This window comes from Phaethon lepturus, unplaced genomic scaffold (genome assembly GCF_000687285.1).
Source record: "Phaethon lepturus isolate BGI_N335 unplaced genomic scaffold, ASM68728v1 scaffold51743, whole genome shotgun sequence".
Classification (NCBI taxonomy): Eukaryota; Metazoa; Chordata; class Aves; order Phaethontiformes; family Phaethontidae; genus Phaethon; species Phaethon lepturus.
The window spans coordinates 32,073-51,219 of NW_010532208.1; the positions used below are offsets into that span (position 1 = coordinate 32,073).

Consider the following 19,147-nt stretch of genomic DNA (forward strand, 5'->3'; position numbering starts at 1 on the left):
GATAGACTAACCAGATCTAATACCAGTATTACTGCTTCATGTTACCTTTACTACAACCTTCTCTCAACGCAATTTGTTCACCTTCCACATACACCTCATATTTTTACCTTCCGTCAAAGAACTCCTCACAAAATAGCCCATTCTGGTGACAAAATATATCAAACTAATGGCCTTAAACTCACATGGTACAGTTAAATAAAATGCCAACATGAAAAGAAAAAGAAAAAAAAAAACACTAAAAAGAAAGCTGAATATTTGGCAGAGGTCTTGGAGAGGACATGTGCCAAACCACAGCTTGGAAGCTGAAGCCAACTTTCTACAGGGTTCCCCACTGGGCTCCTGCCGGCTCACAGCAGCCACCAGGAGGATGGCTCTTTTCAACCTGGATTTTGCTTGGGGGGGGGGGGGGAAAAAAAAAAAAAAGACAGAGCGGGGGTTTGGTTGGGGGGGGGGGGGAGAAAAAAAAAAAAAAATCAAGAGTCCGCTTCGTTCCTCCAGGGCTGTACCAAGGAGTGCCTCCAACAGCAGTACCCCAAGCCCACTGTTGTGCTGTCATAGCTGGCTGCTGAAGACCTTGCAGATGTGGGCTCTCAGGGGGTTAGATTTCTGCTGTGAGAGTCTGGTTTTTCTTGGTTTTTTCCTTTTTATGTATTGAAAATGCTTTTAAGAGGTTTGCACTGCATTTCTGATATCCTGAGATTATTAACTATTTATATTGAATAGGAAAAATCTTGCTTAAACTTTCATTTAACCAAAAAAGGCAATGGAGAGAAAAATACTAAAAGTAAGAGGGACAGATTAGGTAGAAATACGAACTACCATTAACGGCTAATCCTGAAAACATTCATTTTTTACCATCATTCATCACAGTCCCACTAGTAACTCTGATAGGACTCCTCACCAAGTAGTTCAGAGTGTCCTTAAATTTCTGCTAGGAGGAGCCTATGGGATCCTCCACTAAAACAACAATAATTTTCAAACAACGGCAAAAGTTACCCCCGAGGAATTTGGGATGCAGCTTTCAAACCTATGTGTATGACCTTGGGAAAAGAAAAAGCCATTTAAAATTAATGAAACATGTGCACTCAAGTCACTTAGGCAACACCTCTACTACAAGGCATAGGGCAGGCTCAAACACAAGTCAGAGCACGCCGCATGCCACGACCCACATGTTCTCTGGCCATGCTGCTGGCTCTCTACCAGATGTTGCACATGGCCAGAGCATCCTCTCAAGTGTGCATGGAGCCACGCTCAGTCCATGCAGGCCACAGGAGCACAGGTTTGGGCCAGCGCTGGCCACAGGCTCTGTCCCTCAGCAAAGCTTGGGAGACCCAGGCTCCCAAGCGTGTGCCTGCACCTAGGCTTACGTGCAGACACCCCCCACGTTGGGTCAACTTGGGCTCAGGAACAGGCTCAGACACGTGCCTAACTCATGGTCTAGACAAATCCTGAGGCGCTTTCTGAAAATACTACCTTTGCTCCTTTGGCACTCCTGCCTGGAACTCATCATCTTGGGTCCAATTCACAAACTTCCCTTTAACTGGCAGAGTTAATGCAAGCAAGCAATCCCTGCTAGTACCGTAGGACTGCTGTCTTCCATGAGCATTTCTCTGCCTAAGTAAGAGCTGCACAATTTGGCTTCAGGGAGGAGACACCACTCCCCAAGGAGAGACGTTTGCAGTCATTTTGAACCACTGTCAAGGGAGATGAGAAAAAAGATCTCATTTCCCTTGTTCGCCTCCAATTATCTGTTGGGGTTTTTTTCTTGCAAAAGCAAATTTTTGTGGGTACAGTAACAAAAATGGTTTAGCATAGTAGATGTGTTTTTAAATTCAAGGTGGAAAAAATATTTCCCTAGGAAACACTGTGTGTTCTCTGCAAAATGATACAGTTCTCTCTGTTTACCCACATAAACCTACAAACGCTAAGGCATACGCTTCACCCCACAGAGAGAAAAGTCGTATTATTTTAAGCGTGTCTTCAATTTCAGTGGGACAACTCACAGGAGTGGAGCCAAGCATATGCTTCAGTACATTCAGCACTAGGTCCTTGCCTGTGGCACAACGTGACTGTGATTTCAGCATGAATTGCATTAGATGCAAACAACGGTATTTCATCAGGAACAAAATATGCCAGTTCAGTCCGCAGCGACTCTTTTTCCTTTTTTGAGCAGAGCACACGGTAGCCTCCGATTTACGCCCTCATCCCTTAAACTCTTTAGTTTACCTGGCCTCTCTGAGGGCAAGCGGGGAGGAGGCTGCAGCTCCCTCTGCAGCGGTGCTCAGCCAGCATCCACCACCCCCTCCATAATTCCAGCTCTCCCCACTCCCTGGGAAAGACGATTAAAACAAAGGCCCTGCTGAAAGATGACACCGAATTTCACTGCAAATGGGTATTCCCCACCGCTGTAAGGAAGGCACGAGTATGTGCAAGTCATTCGGGACACATTACTCACAACCCCTTATAGACTGAACAGATTTACATTTTTTTTTCCACTGTGTTTAATGATCTTCACCAGCATGAGGAAAGCGACCTCAGTGGCCTGCTGCAATCCCGACAGTCCCCGACAGCTGCCTGCTGCTCTGCTATGCGGTGAAAAGAAAGCGTTTTCTTCCTCTCGTATTTGGTTGCATTAATACAACTGCTGAGGCTGCAGCTGGGATCAGGGTCCCATTACATCAGACATCACATAAGCACATGGTAGGACTACATCCCTTCTCCAGTGAGCTTATCGACAAAGACACAACCAGACGAAATGACCGTAACTGCAGATTAAGTCAGCGAGAAAGCCAGAGCAAGATATAGACCATTTAGCTCTCAGTATCCCTGCCTCTCCTTCAACCTCCAAGTGCCACTTCGGATGAGAGTTCTTCAGCTGTAAAGTTAAAGGCAAAACTCTTCACCTGTCCACAGAATAGCATGATGGTCTTCCAGCAATGGGACACAGTCTTAACAGGTTCCCAGCAGTTCGTACTGTAGCCCAAAAAACTACCTACAGTAATCCAGGAGCCAGGTTTCAGAGAAGGGGTACGCACTGGGGTTCTTGTGGGAGACCACACCTTTGCATTTCACAGGATGCTTGTATTTAAAATTCACTGCTTTTCCCATTAATTTTAAATGCGTTCTTAAACAAACAAAAAAAAATTAATGCTGCTTCTACTTTATCAGTAAAGAATTCATATTAATTAGCAGTCACCTAAATCTGATGCCAATACCTAAGAAAACAGTAGTCACAGGCAATACCTGTCGATTTGAAGCTCAGGGTGAAAATCTGTACCTGTGCTGCTGGAAAAGGTTACAACTCACTGATTCAACTCTATGAGCTTACAATCTACCCCTTGCTGGATGTTCCCAATCACTCAGATCCACCAGCAAAACTTTTCAGATGATCACTGCCCAACTCGTTCTGAGCAAAATGAGTGTTCTTAAAAGCGTGGTCTGTCCTAGCCTGGTTTACCCCGACTGAAGCTGATGAGGCAAAATTCATTCTCCCAGGGCAGGGACAGGCAGCTGAGGGCCATAAAATCTTCCACTACCTTAGCTCGATCCAGAGGCCACCCGCACACAGCTGGAGTCAGCCGACGTGGAACAGCACCACTGCCCTGGGTATATTAGCTCCTGGAGCATGCTGCTCTACTGACGCCCCTTAAGTGCCACAGGATGGCTTGAAGAAAAAGGAGGAGTTTGCTCATATCATCCCCGAGCAAAACTGGTGTGAAAACACTGTAAGTAAATTCTAGCCCAAAAAATTTTTGAAGATGGCACTGATGAATTATCAAGATGATTTCATAAAGAGTAAAGCAGATTGTGCCAAAGGTTTAAAATTAATGGTTAAATCATTTGAATTCAACAAATTTTAGATCAAGCCATGGTGTCATGTTCTGTCCCATCTCAAAAATTAACTCAGTCCCATCAAAAGGGTGTCCTGACAGTACTCTACTTTTGTTTCTTAACTACTGCCATCTTGGTCCTACAGACTGTTCAGCTTATTTTCCAGCAGACATTGCCAATGAGAGAAAAACAAAATTATGCATATAATAAAAAAATAAATTTAAAAAAAAAAAAGTACACCAAAATCTGAGTCCCTCAGTTCAGGATTCCTATTTTTGCATGAAATAACTATATCTTCCATTACAGACTGAGTACTGACCCATAGTAATTTTTCTTCTACTGATGTGAATTAAAACTTCATTTGACATTTATTGAAAAGACATGCATTGACTGTTTTTTTACAAATATAATCACCTTTTGATGGGCTAAATCTACAAATATATTATCCAAACAATAGTTACCTGTCATTGCACCTTTATTGCCTTCTCTGTCTGAAGTCTGCTTACTCGACCCTTACACTGGAGATTTAGGCAGTGGCAAATACTTCAATTTTGGGCTTGAGCCTGTTCTAAAAACTTTGAACAAAGCAACCCTTGAGGCCATGTACTTCTTAAAGAATTTAAAAAGCCCAATGGGCCTCCTAACTTACTCTGCAACAAGTCATATCCCATGAAGGAACTCACTTCTGTACAACACAAAAACAGGGCCAGATTAAAGAAAAGGGAAGAAAAAAAAGCAAGGTCCCCTGCTGCTCTGTCTGGCCAGAATCATGTCTTTTACTGCCCATATCCTCTAAAGAAACGATGCTCTCATGATATATTACCCTAATACATCACCAAGTGACAGTTTTCTCATGATACAGTATCCTCAAAGATGTGATGTATGCCAGAAGCAGCAACAGGAGATCTCAGCTGGGGGAGGGAAGGAGGAGGGGCTTTTATTTTCTTCCAAATTTTTAACCTACAAGTTGACTTTTTTCATTTTATTCTGTCAGGAAAATCCCTGTCAATCCCAGCTTCATAATCCAGAGGAGTCCTAGAAGTTTCATGGTAGTAGCACAGCTTTTAAACTGGAAAGCACCAAAAAAAAACCCTTTTCATTTAATTGAAGCAAGTTTTGAAATAGGACCAAAACGCTTGAGGAACAACAACCAAATAAAAATAGTAGCCCAAAAGAAAGCAACAAGAGTCTGTTTTCTATTATAAAATTATTTAGGCAAGAGGCCTCCAGACACTGCTGTTTTAATGAACTTGCAAGTAAACTGAGAGCTGACCCTGCATTTGTTTTCTTACATGATCTTGCCTGTGCTACGCAGTGGTATTAGAAAAAAAAAGGAGGTTATTCATGGCGGTCTGCAGAGAGAAGGAACAGCCACCAGCTTCTCAGTCTGTATAGAGAAGAAGAAGAGCCAAGGACCAAGAGCATTTCAGCCAGGACTCCTTGAAGGGGGCAAGAGCTTTTGGAGTCTTTTAATGCTGCCTTCAACTCCCAGGGGCTTGCTCCTTTTTGCTGCAACTGCTCCCCACTAGTAACATCTTGGAGTGGCAAGCATGAATCCTAACTCATGGACAACTCATGACAGCAGTCATCCTCAAGTGGACTTCATCCAGTTGGTGCCAGAGAGAGAAGGGTCAAGGCCACAGGAGAATTTAGTCAGAAAATTTACACCACAATGATGTTTTGACACATCTCATTTCTATTTGTTTCTTCTTCATATCTACTCAAATTTCTGATGGATGCAAAGCTTCTGTCACATGCAAAGAAGGAAGACAGAATAAGCTTTCCTTTGTGACCAACCACATTGCCTCGTTAACGTAGGTTGTGACTTTCAAAACTTCAGCCAACACTGTAGCTACTAGAAGAAAAAGCATATTTTGACTTGTGAACTAAGCAAAAGCAATATGGAAGTCATTGAGAGGAACCCAAAAGCCAAAGCTGTCAAAGTCACTTTCACAGTCCTTGAGCTGACTTTGACCATACTTTGTGGCCTGGCCCTCGCTGCTTTTGGGTGAGATGCAGCAGCCCTCATTCACAGCAGTGATCACTTAGCCACATGACAATACCATTGCAGTCAATGAAACCACCCATGCAAGTTCAGAGGTTTGAGCTGAGCTCTTCAGCACAGACACATGACAATGCCCTATGTACTGGGTAGACCCAGTTAATTAAACAGTTATTTTTAAATGTTGCTGTGGAAAGAAGTTTGCTGTCCAAAATAAGAAACTAATATTGCACAACCACTTTCTGCTTGAAAAATCCAGTGGTTAAAACATGATTTTGCATAATCGTAGCCCTGCAGGGACAGTTCTCAATTCTGAAAAGTGAATTCCCTTCTTTCGGTTTTGCACATGTACAAACAAACAGATTCCAGTGTGTCCAAAGCTTGTGAATCTCAACTGTAATAATACATTGAATAGAAGCCATACAAGCAGATTTTTCCTCAGCCTGTGTTCCCTTCACTCCTTCCTTTCCTCTGCCCTGCTTGCACTGCTGGAAGTAAAAAAAAATACCTGTTTCTGACAAGTAAATGGAGCTGACATTAGAGTGAAGCTATAAGGTGAACGGGGTATGCACAAGCCATTTGTCATCTTGACAAAGTGATTTTCGGTCACCAGTGGGACACTTTAAAGACATCTGAACAGTTGGCCTTGACCACCATCATTTCTTACAGCTTATAAAGGGACCCATGGGACCAAGAACACAACCTGCTTTTGGAAGTGACTCCTGCAGTGGTACCTCTTGATAGATGTAAAGGCAGCGTGATATATCAGGTGCCATTAAGATCTTTGCTAGCAGGTTATATTTACATAAGTATGGAGCGCAGATAGCATCTTGTTAACCCAATTAACGAGACTCAAATATCAGGAAAGGGATTATGCCTGGTTGGAAGTCCACAGTGCTCATGAGGCAGCCAGAGATGATTTCATTGTGTGGGACAGCACTGTTCTCTTTGAAGAGCAAGAACTCAGGCAGCAACGCTACTGCCTGGGCAGCTGGGGGAAAACACAGGGCAGGTGGAAAGATGGTCTGAAATCCAAATATTTCACACCTTTAGCATAAGAAGGGCTCAAGTGCCATATAAAAATGAGAACCTGAGATTGAACCAAAGAAAACTAAAAATTATCTACTTGATGTCTTAGAAACTTAATTTTTTATTAACTGTACCTTACTCTGCAATAAGAGAAGGCTCTCATTGCCAAGTCATAGCCCGATCTGGGTTGGAAGAAGAGTGACGTTTCATCCAGCCTATCCACACTGCTGCATTTTACACGGGCAATTGAAATGCACTTCTCTAGCCTAGAGAAGAGCAGGAAATTTCCTAACAAAGATGAGATCACTAATTTCTGCGTCAATGATTCTTGATGTACTTTACAATAAACTACTTCTTCCCCCACAGCTTCCAACTACTAAGCTGTATGACATAAGAGGAGATGCTCCTGTCACCGAGGTCAGAGCAGCGAACCCTGAAGGGCACAGAATGAGGTACTTGGCCCCAAAACAGAGAGAGGAGTTTAGGGTACAGCCTTGTACTCAGCAGTTCCTGTCACCTCTCTGCTTGGCATGTCAGTTGTAAGAAATCCCTGTTCTGAGTTGTCTTCTCAGTTGTAAACAGCCCAACCAAATCACTGCCCTGTGGGTTAACCTAAATCCTTTGATGGTAACAGTATCTTTATGGCCACAGTCACAAATTGTCCACAAACACACGGTAGTAATATTAAGTCTCCAGAAGATGCTTAGAATCTTTTTAGACCTCTGGTTGTAGAGTCATACATAGCTTTCCTGGAGTCACATCAAATCCACGTCTTCTCAACTAAAGCTCTGTCTCACCATGAGTTTTGGTGCTGTCTTGTACGTAAGGGGTAATGCCCAGCGAACAGGCTGGAGCTGCCTACTCATCTCTCCAGATGTGATGGCTTCCTTTTGTTGTATGCTATTTGCTTTCTTTTTACCTCTTTGGCTTCCACTTTTGCATGTTTCCATATGTGGACTGGTTTAATTATGCCAAGTAGCCTGATGACATCAAAGATATTAATTTTGTACTAAAACTATTATATACAGTTTTAGGCACCAAATATGTACACTTCATGTAACAAAAAGTCCATAAAATCACTCAAATTTCCTTCTGTAATGGCCTAAAGTTCTAGATATTTTTTAAATTTCCAATTCTGATTGATTTTTGGGTCAAATAGTTTTTGCTTGTGTTAAATCAGACACATACAGACTTTTTTTTCCAGAAATATCAAACTGCACACTTCTTCTGTTTCCTCCACATCTTTGTGTTTAACAAGCTCTGGTTCTGTATCAGTGCACTATGCCGCATCTTAAATGTCCACATCAGCAAGTTTCTCCAGAAATGCTTAATGCGTTTAAATCACAGACAAACTATGCCTTAAGCATGTGTCTGTTAAAAAGGTTTCTTACATTACCACACCATCAACATTTTAATGTATAATGATTTTAATTGTCCAGCATTTTTTATCTACTGCTTTTACAAACAACCCATCCACCACCCCTTGGTTTAAAGGATAAAAAGCTTGCATGCTTTGCATTCTGACTGCCAACATAATTTTATTCATTTATTTTAATCAAAAGTGTTTGCCAGATTGAATCACCGATCCACCTAACCCAGTTAACCGCTCCAGCTCTCCCCAGAACTGAGTATTTGGGGGGTGGGGGGTGTAAAGTGCTAAATATGAAAATTATCGTCTGTACACTACCATATACAGAAAAAAAATATTCTTTGTCACAAGCAAATGATCAACAACCTCCCTGTAGCAGGAGAGCCAGCTGCTCTTATCAGTATTTTAGGTCCCACAGGCAATCCTTCAGCTAATAGCCTTATCTCAAGCCCAGCCACCCTGCCTGGCTCCTTCCTGCCCCAATCCCAATGATTTCCAAGCAGCACATCCCAGAGCTGTTCCACTGACTGGCACAATCAGATCATAACCACTCTGTAGCCTTAGAGCAGTCATTTATCAGCTCTTCCCCACCCCTCCCAAACCATGCCTCAACTGCAAATCACCACCCAGATAGAAGGAAGGAGGAGGAGACAAGCTCAGGACAACCAAGGTCTGTTATTCTTCAGCCATTTATAAATCATAAGACAAACCAGAAAAACAGACGCAAATGTATGACTCTAGTTGGACATCAGAATACATTCTGACCTTGGGGAACCTTGGGGAAGATCCAATTCCCACTGAAGCCACTTAATATAATTGAATATAAAGATGTCAGGAACAGCTGAAAAAAAACCAAAACAAGAAAACAAGACCCAAAACACACAAATTTTAGCCTATGAGCTATCAGAAATCTGTTTTTCCTGGCCAGGGCTCTACGACACATTGGTTTGCATCCCCCCCGGTAAGGAGGAGTGTGGAGCTGCTGCTTCCGTGCCTCAAGCGAGATCTTTAGCTACGAAAGAGGAGGTTAGCCATACCGTGGCTGTCTGGAGAAAGGGGCAGCTGGCCCTGCAGCGAGCAAGGGAGCCTGGGGCTACAGCGAACACCTCAGCAGCCCAGGGCTGAGCAACACCTGGTTTTCAGCGTGAAGTAGAAATGGCAGTCTTCAACTTCTCGAGTCTGTCACAGCTCTGGACGTTGAAGCCCATGCAGTGCTTGGCACAGAGAAATTTAAAACTGAAATGGCAGCATCTGTGTGGTTGAGCAATTTGCACTGAATACCCCATTTACAGGAAGTTTCAAGACTGCAGGTTGGGGTTTATGCACACCAAAGGCAGCGTCGCTACCATGCATCCCAATGCAGATGCCCTACACGAGCTAGACCCGCTCCCCAGCAAAATGCAGCATAACCACGTCAGCACAGCTCTAAGGCAGAGTTAAAGATGACCTGATTCAATCTTTAACGTTGAAGTTTTGGTTTACTTAAAAGAGGGACCCAGAAAAACTGGGGCCTCAATTTGTCAGGGAAAACAACAGATCTTTTGCACCACTTTTCTAAATGGCATTTTATCACGTTTCCATCCTTTGTGCTCACAAGAACACACAGAACTCCAGCTCTAAGGCTATTTCATAGCAGTGCCTTTTGCCCTAGCACTTTACAGCACAAATATATAACGCTTCCCTCTCCGAAAAATCTAAGATACAATGCAGAAAACGAAAACCACAGCCAGGAGGTTGATGAATAGAACGGACGAGGAAACAAGTAAAGAGGATGAAAATCATAGACGATGCATGAAGACATGTTATTTTTTCAGCGACGTGGTGGCGCACACTCCTAGTTTAATGGGTCCATTTTGGACCACTCTCTAGAGCAAGTGAAGTCCAGACACAGGGGGGAAATGGGGAAAAAAGGCAGGAAAGAAGTCTAAAAAATAAATGAGAGAGACAGACAAAAAGTGTATGAAATCCATGCCTCAGTACACAAGGTCAGCTCCTGGGGATGTCAAGAAGGGATGGGGTCCATGTTGTACTTGGACCCAGAGCTCATCACTTGATTCGGTTGGATGCAAAACGCCGTACAGAGCTCCATCAGACAAACAGTCAGGCTAGGAATTTTTTAGCTGCAGCTTAATGTATAAGATGAAGAGGCTAAGAGGCCTCAGAGGAAGTAATTACAGCAGTTATTAGGAACAATATGAGCAAGTACCAGTACGATAGTCATTTTAATAGTAGTATTACAGGTAAAAGCTTTTATACCACGTTGCTTTTTCTTCACAATAGCCTTTTATTTGACCATAAGCTCGATATAAAAAGGTTGCATTTTCATTTGATTATTTGGTTGTTGCTTAATATTTTTCTTCCCTCAAAAATTTCTATTAAAACATGATGGGGAAATAAAACCAGATATTTGGTGGGGAAAAAGTATCTATTTTTATATAGCAGCACAAAGCAGAACAGCAGAAGTACTGACACTGTGAACCATTTACTTACAGGACCATAATTCTTAAAAAGATCGTTAACAGCTCAATGGAAGAAACTTGAAAGCTAATAAAAAATATATACAGGTAACTATATGCTTTTAAAATGCCGTTTTGATATTGGACTAGCTCTTTAATAATGTTTTTCTTATTGGCAATAAAAAAGTGCCTTAACTTAGTCTGATCCATTTTGCACTTATTGTAGACACATTCCAAAGACATTTGCAACTTATATTACATTTTTCCATTTAGTTTATGGCATTTTTGTGCCCTTCATATTTTTCCACATATTATTTATACATTTTAAATATGTTCTTCTGTATTTGAGTTCTCTGATCCGTTAATTATGCCAAAGAGAATCTCATTTCTATACTTGATGGATTGGATCTTCATCATCATTACCGTGACATATCACCAGCTCTCTTCCCGGAGGGTTTTGCCAAGACCTATAATCAGTTCAGCACTGTGTGCATATGTATGTTTGCTCATTGCAGCTGACTCTATGTTAAAAATGTGCAAGTAGTGAACTCTTCACTATCCCATGTGGTCTGAGAACAACATGAAATAGTTTCTTCAAGCCTGCAGATTTCCAGAAAGGCTTCATCACAAGCTGTCACATATGACTGCGCACCATGTCTCCAAACTAAAAGTCACGAGAAAGCATAGCGAAATGAAGGCAAACATACCTGCGCAGGGACATGCCATGTTCTGAAGCGGCTCTGGGGCATGAAGCAAAGTGCAGAAAGTGGACTTCAAAAGGTCCACAGATGGCACAGACACAACACCCAGCTGTACAATCTGTACTGATTCCTCAGAGGGGGAAATTAGACGAGATGTTGGGCAGAGTGGCCATTATCTGTACATGGGACTAAACTGCCTTGAACGTTGCCTCAACGCTGCTATTGGAAACTTAAGGATCAAGAACCATCTTCTACCACAAATAATTTGTGTTTCACTCTCAGGCAGGCCAAATTCTTGCCTTACATGTGTTGCATGAATTAAGAACAAGTACAACTGAACCTACCTGAATCATCCTTCATTGCTACCAAAGCAGTCGCCTCCACAACAGGTAATTAGCCAGCTCTGGGCTCTTGATTCAATTAAGTTCTCGCTTGCAAAACCATCTTCATATATATATATACACACACGCACACACACATTGTTCTTTAGTCTCCATGACAAAACACATACAGGACACCCAATTGCACCAGACATGGAGTTATGACTGGTTTTTATTTTCAGGGTTTGTTTTTGGGGTGTGGGGTGTCATTTTTTTTTCATTTAAGAGATGGCATATACGTCTGTATCTTTTTTGAATTGGATAAAAACTAATAAAGCTTTCATCATGTTGGAGCATGTTTGTGTTCCAGAAACCCTTCATTCACCGATCAAAACAACATTCTCTTTTGCAGTAATATGGGGGTGAAAACTACCAGTACGCTACTGTATCATAGGCTTTTTTCTTTGTTTGTTATTTTTGTGGGTGAGGAGAAAGCTGATTATATTATACAGTAATAAAGACCAAAAATATATAAATTGAAAGAAGATGCAGTCTTGGTAGATTCTGTAGTTGATGTATGTAAACTATTGAAATTAAATTAAATAAAATAGGTATGAAAGAATTGTTTGATGATTTTTTTTTTTTTTTTTAATATGCACTACTCCACTAAAAGTCATCTGGGCCGCATTATACCTTGACGCACCAGCAATTGAATCCTGATGTACTAAAACATTGCCATCTTCACTGAACATGTGTCAAACACTTGCTCGCAGGCTAGCTACGCACGTTCAACTTGTGCATTGTGCCACAGAAATCAACTATGCTATAGGTAAAGAACCCCAGCAACTCTAGTAGCTTTCTTGCTTTAGCCTGCAATGAGAGGAGGGGGGAGGCAGGGAGGTGCAGGGAGGACCAAGGGTTGAGGTAATTTCTTCCCTTTTTTGGTTTGCTTGCACTTGGTTTCACTACTCCATCGGTTCAAGCTAGGTAGAACACTAGGTCTTATGATGATGAATTTAACATAATTTTTTTATGAGCAAAGGTCAAATTCTACATTGCACATTTGGATTTAAAAGCGGAAATTTAAACTCCAGAATGATGTTTCATGCTGAATAAAACGTATGCCAAGCAAAGCTCTGATTTCTAGTTTCCTGAGCTCCTGTCTCCAAACTTTTCTCAGGTTTCCAACACTTGGTTACACTTTCTGGCTCACGTTTATTTCCTTCTGTTCTGGATTTAGGTGATAAAAGGTTGAGACATATGATTACCACTCCTTAGGTGCAGTTGGCAAGTTTGAGGCGCAGGCATGAGGGAAGGGGAGAGGAAAAAGGTGGGGGAAATGGCACTGGTTTAGATGTGGTTTGTCAAGATCACAACTGGCTTTTATCAGCTGTTTCTTGACACAACTCACTTTGTTCTAAAGTATTTTGGAAAAATAAAAAAAAAATAATAAGAGACCTTTTCTCTCCACAAGGAACACACTGAAAATAAAACCCTTAATTCTTCTGAAAAAATAAAAAAAGCTCTGCCCAAGCTGAGGTGTACTTATCTATTTCCTTGCAGTTCCTGGCTTCTCACCTGTCCCTTTCAGCTGGCATTTTTGGTACATTAATTTTAAAACTACATACACAACTGGCCAATGGATAGGTTATTTTTGGATCTCTGCTTGCTTCTGGCAAGGTGTTCAGGGTCCGTGCAGATGATGATAAATGAGCACGAAATGACATGGCTCTCCTCACCACCACTGGCACCACCACCCGTCATCGTTGTCACTGCTGAGCTTGTCTCACTTTCAAAAAAACTCAGCACTCAGAATTTTAATTCAGGCTAAGTTAATTCTGTGGGGTTTTTACATTCTCGTCCTATAATTATGCACAGGTTCTCATTTCACCTATTTCTGACGGACTGTAGCGTTTTTATGTCTTTTCCACGCGTATGTTGAAGTATATACTTCTTGAAAGCAAATGCCATAACATCAGGTGTGAGCCTACTGCTATTTTGAGTTTTAGATACCTTCCAGCCAAAAAGCTGTACCAACAAAAACTCTTGCTGCACTTGATCATTTACCGTTCTTGTACCAGAGTTGAACTTAAATATTCCATGCCTATTTTATACGCTGACACCCATATAAAAGAAATCTAACCAAAAGTTCTCCCAATATTCTGTTAATAGCATTTTCCCCCTAACATTTCAAAATCCTCACTATATATCTGCACTAAAAAAGTCCAAAATGTACCAAAACGTGGTAAGTTTTCACATTTATGAAGTTCTGTTTCCACTAACAGAAATTCACCTACGCCTCCACTACCCTCAGCCTAAAACTTTTACATCTGAAATACAAAGATCGGATTCTGTCATACGTGACATGTTTGGGTTCCTCAAACTGCACAAGGTGTGTGAAATGCTCCTGTGGAGTAAAATAAACTCCTTTTTCCACACATGTGTGGGGATATTTTTAGAAGAAAATTTTTGCATTAGGTAGTGTAGTTATGATTGCTTGCGGACTTAAAGCATTTAATAACTGGGATAAAAGAATCCATTTCTCAAACTGAATCAATATAATCCCATTCCGAATACCATCAAGATTATATATTTTTACCTATCATCATTATGCCAGTTCAGACAAGGTCTTTAAAACCCAAACTTTTTTTCAGTCAACTTCATTACCCATAGTTTCACTACTTTGATTTTCAGAAAACAGCAGGACATGAGATTTTCTTACCATTGACCACTAAGCATAAAATATTTTCACAACTATATGTTCTCTAACATCTTTTTTTGTACTGCCGAGGGCCACATCATTACCTGAAATAAGAGCTTCCCTTTTTTGACAATATTTTTTCTTCACAGAGTTGGTTTACTTAGTCCTTGTTACTGCCCATCACATCTAGCATCTCCTTGCAGTTGCTCACCTTCCTCCGATACAGAGCTTGCTGAGCTGAGAGTGTTTTCCATCCCTTGCACCAGAGAAGTCTTTATAGCTAAAGCCATACAGCTAAAGCTTTATAGCTTGCATGGTTGTGATGGGCCAGTCAACCACGGCATACTACACTGGCACTTCACAGATAGGCCTACCTGCACTTTTTATCTGACCTAGCTTCAGAACAACAATTTTCCAGTGCAGACAGCAACAGCAAGTCATAAATCACAGTTCTTCTCAAAACTTCTGGATTATGAAGTCAGCTTGAATTTGCCTTTTCCCACCCGTGCCTCAAAACGAGCTCGGGGGAGCAGACACACTAAAAACCTGGCATCTGTGCAGCCTGCCCACTGTCAGAGGCAAAAAAGAAAATTAGTGTGTTCATACTGTGACTATACCACTCACATCCACTTGTGAAGTGAAAGTGCGTGAAGTGAGAAGGGATGGCTTTGTAGTCAAACCATTAGACCAGGACTTAGGAGACCTGAGCTGTCATCACAGTCCTACCAGAAATTCCTTGAGGATAAACCACAACCTTTCTCTGACTTTGATGTTTTTCTCTTAAAAAAAATAAAAATGGTCACTTCTTGCAGTCAGCTGTAATTAATGACCAGCTCTTTGGAGATCAAATTAATCCATGTTTATTAAGTGCTTAGAGATGATTAGTCGGACAGCAATATACTACTGCTAAAGTGTTGTAATTGTAAAAGTTCACATTGAAACTACTGTCTTACAGATGTTAAAAATTACCATCTTTATGGGCATTATTAAGACTACAAAGTAGTGACGTACAAATTACAAGTTAGAGAACTCCAGATTTTAGCCATAATGGCATGTTCAGCTGGTGTTCTTGCATGCAGAGCTACAGAGTACATTTAGACACACACATATACACTCTTAGTCTTACCTGTTTCTGCATATTAAGGGTAAGCATCAGTGCTGTTCCATGCACTCCACCACATTTCATTTCAACAAGTAGGGAAGTCCAGAACAGAGTTACCTCATGGTGGGTGTGGTGCCTTTTTATGAGAAAGGCATTCCCTGTACCTTAGAAGTGAATTATTCACTATGTACTATATATGAAATCTCCAGCACCTGTCCCCTAGTCTGAATTCCTGTATCACCATGACTCCTCTTTCCACATGTTACAGCAGATGCTTAAGAATGAACTCGCCTTGTTGGTAGCTAGACTTGGCTGTCTCTAGGAGGTCCTAACCAGTGTACCATTTGTACTCAAGATTCAGGGTTTTGTGTTACCACCAATAACTCTAAGACAAGAGCTAGAAGCTTTATTAAAGCAGCACCCCCAGAAGCCAGTGGCTGCTTTACCTGCCTTGTCCTTGTTCATGTTCATATCATGGAAATCAGTCCACTTTGTCTCCTCTAATCAATGAGAAAAGACAACTTTTGATTTTGGTCTTCTTACCAAGACTTCTCAGTGCTGTTTAAGGAAATGCATTTGTAATTGCTCTTTGCAGCCTTTGTTGCATTATTGCAACTTACTCATAACCTCTGAGTTTCCAGTTTTTGCCACGTTTGCTTTTAGAGTACTACCCCTTGCTTTGCCCTCCCAACTACACAGCCTGTCAAGAGAAAGCTGGAGACTGCTTTGCTTATGCTGCCTTCCTCTCTCTGCCTTGCTAGGATGCATCCCTGGGCTCTGCAGGACACAACCTGCAGACTCAGTTCTGTCAAACATCTGATGATTCAGTTCCAGCATTTCCATTCTGTCTCCTCTCATTTGTGAGATGGGAAAGTCCTGGAAGGGAGTTATTTAGATATTCCTCCACTTCCCAGAGCCATTCACATTTCCTTAACTTGTGCAGTTATTTATGGTGGCTTGCAGTCATGGAAATGTATCACCACTAGGGAACACCTGTGTTTTTAACACAAATGCTTTCTGTTGTATTTTCTGTCCTCTCCTGGACAGCAATTGCTTCTTTCCTTCCTGATTAAGCTCTCTTCCTAGTTGCTCATTTCTTATGATATGAACATCCATTGGGCTTGCCCTTGAGGAGCGTGATCAGACTTCCAGAAAGAGTTCCTCACTGAATTGCTGTTAAACAATCAATATTTCTGGCTGGACGTAAGGAAACCTGGTTCTCTCTTCCCTCCTGGTCACAAATCACCACATCGCTTCTTTTGTTTCTGCTCTCTCCACGCCTCTTAAAATTGATCTTTTCCCTTGTGGCAGGCCTGAACAGCGATTTCAGCAACTGGCTGGCCAATAAGGCATCGCTTTGGATGCCGCACAGCGTTAAAGACAGTATCTCCAGACTGGTTTCCTTTTCCTCTACCAGGTCTCCTAGCTTCCAACTGAAGAAACAGAGCTCACATTTATCCTCTGGCAGAAATAAAACACAGTGTATCCGGTGCAGGTAACTGCGGTAACGCACCAGGCACCCGTATTCTTACTAAAACGTAGTGTCCTCCTTGCATAGAAGGGAGCCAAATACCCTCAGTTGCCATTTCACTAAGTATGCCCTACAAACCGCAAAGATTTAGAGTTCTTACATCCAGTGTTTTTTTGCAGTTCTTCATGTTCATGCACTAAAAGGGTGCTCATTGATTTAATAAAGCCAAGGTCTAGAGAGATCTATAAATACAAGTATTTTACCCTGATGCATTATTGCCCTGATGCCCAAGACTGAACTTCTGCTCCTTCACAGATAAATTGCTTCCTCACTGGTTAACACCAGCTTCCATTAGCAAGAGTGGTGGCAGACATATTTGGGAAGGTGATCCATGATAAAACACAGCTTCATGTCTTTTTTTTGTTTTCCCTTTGATTTCTTTACTCACCACATCCCATGCTCCTCCTTTTCCTACCCCCCTTCTACTCAGAAGAATCAATACCTTATTCTTTATCACTATTAGCTAAAAAGTTATCACTGAGTCTAATTTAAAATCTGTTGAACTCAGTGCAGCGATATACATCAACCTCATGGGGCTCAAGATCAGGTTCCTACAGTTGCCAGAATTGCCTTCTAAAAGGCAGTCTGAAACAATTCTTTAAGTCTTTTACAGGGTTATAATAATGCTGCCTAATGCTATTAATATTAATATCAGTAATAGAAGGGGGGGGAGAGTGTGTCTTGATATTTCGGTCCTAAAGAAGAACACATTCTGTATATATATACATTCAGATACTCTATGACTTCCAAAATGTAAAACATAGTGCTTTCTGGTCTATACTTTTCTTTGCATTCAACAGCAAATTAAGGTTTATGGCTTTCTTTTAAATATATTGTACAAAGATTTATCGTACGGTTTTTCAGTATCTCCTAAGCCTTGGCTTGCCTAGCTGAATTGCTCGCAAAATGCTTAACTCTGAAGTTCCCTTCCTTCCCGAGGAGAGGGAATGTTTCTCCCCAAAATGCGTATCAGCTAGCGACATTATTAACCAGGGAATTCCCAGCACAACAGGCAGCGTCATCCTTGGAGCACAGCGCTCTGATGAAAGCATCACTTGTGATTTCACTGTCGTCTTATTACGGCGTGTGCAGTCACATTGCAGCCTTCACCTTGCACCCTTGTGCAGCTCCTCAGCCGCTGGCCTGGGAAACTAAGCACGTAGGAGCTCAAAGCAGCAGCGTTTCCGAACCTTACCCTTAACCCTCTTTGCTGAGCAACACGCAAAGGCGTTTGGGTGCACCCTGACTTTGTGAAAACAGTTGTCCCTCCAAATTCGCATGGTAAGCACGGTTTCACAATGTCATGTTAAAGTCAGGTACAACTTTGTGTCCGAGAATTTTAAAGTCAAATAGATGATTGCCAGGTCATGGATTGGATTACTTTCCATTAGCTCAGCTCTGAGATAACCTTGTGTTACACAAAGGCGACAGAGGTACCCAAGATTTGATTATGTGAAATATTCCCCTTCTCAGTGCAGTTACTCTTAGTACAGGCCTGAATGTTCTGATTAGCTGAAATCCAAACTTACCAGGCAAACACACATTATACAAGGGTTGTCTGTGATAAACGGTATCTGCAGAATTTCTCCTTCATTTTCACATTTTGCAACGGATCCTGAAACAGAAATAAAAATTTTAAAATATTGACATATTTCTATTCCCCCAGCTGGTTTGGGGAACTGTCCTCGTCGCGTTCTCTTTTAACCCTTGCCTAAACCCTCACATTTAAGCCTTCGATCTTAAATCTCGCCTTAATTTGCCCGTTTTAAGCAAGCAAGGATGTTCAGCGTTTCTGTAAGATACCCAAAGGGAACTGGGAAATGATTGGCCTTTTATTGCCGCGCAAACCTAGACTTTCTTTGTGCCCCAGTTACAGCAAAGGAGGACGCTTTTTCTCTTCTCAGATGACGTGTGGAGAATAACGAGCACTCCATGCAAAGCAGGATACTTCTGTAACGATAGATCCAGAGCTCACTGAAATCAGCAGAAAGCTGCCCCGTTACATGCCGAGGACTTGGACCGGGAGTACAGCACGAGCCCTAAACCAAGCATCCTTTTAGTGCCCCACAGCCAATTGGCGAATGAGTCAAAATTAGCAGGCTGAC

The 19,147-nt window shown here is 41.7% G+C and overlaps 1 protein-coding gene across 1 annotated transcript in view; it reads right to left on the reverse strand.

Annotated features, from left to right (window-relative positions):
* The window catches only part of LOC104619015 (BMP-binding endothelial regulator protein-like), a gene marked incomplete at both ends in the record, with an annotated part of 38,279 nt that extends 19,622 nt beyond the window's left edge, over window positions 1-18,657 (reverse strand). Inside the window, one exon of the mRNA XM_010284758.1 lies at window positions 18,572-18,657. Coding sequence (XP_010283060.1) covers window positions 18,572-18,657 — 86 coding nt within the window. The remainder of the gene's footprint in view (window positions 1-18,571) is intronic.
* Between the last annotated feature and the right edge of the window lie 490 nt (window positions 18,658-19,147).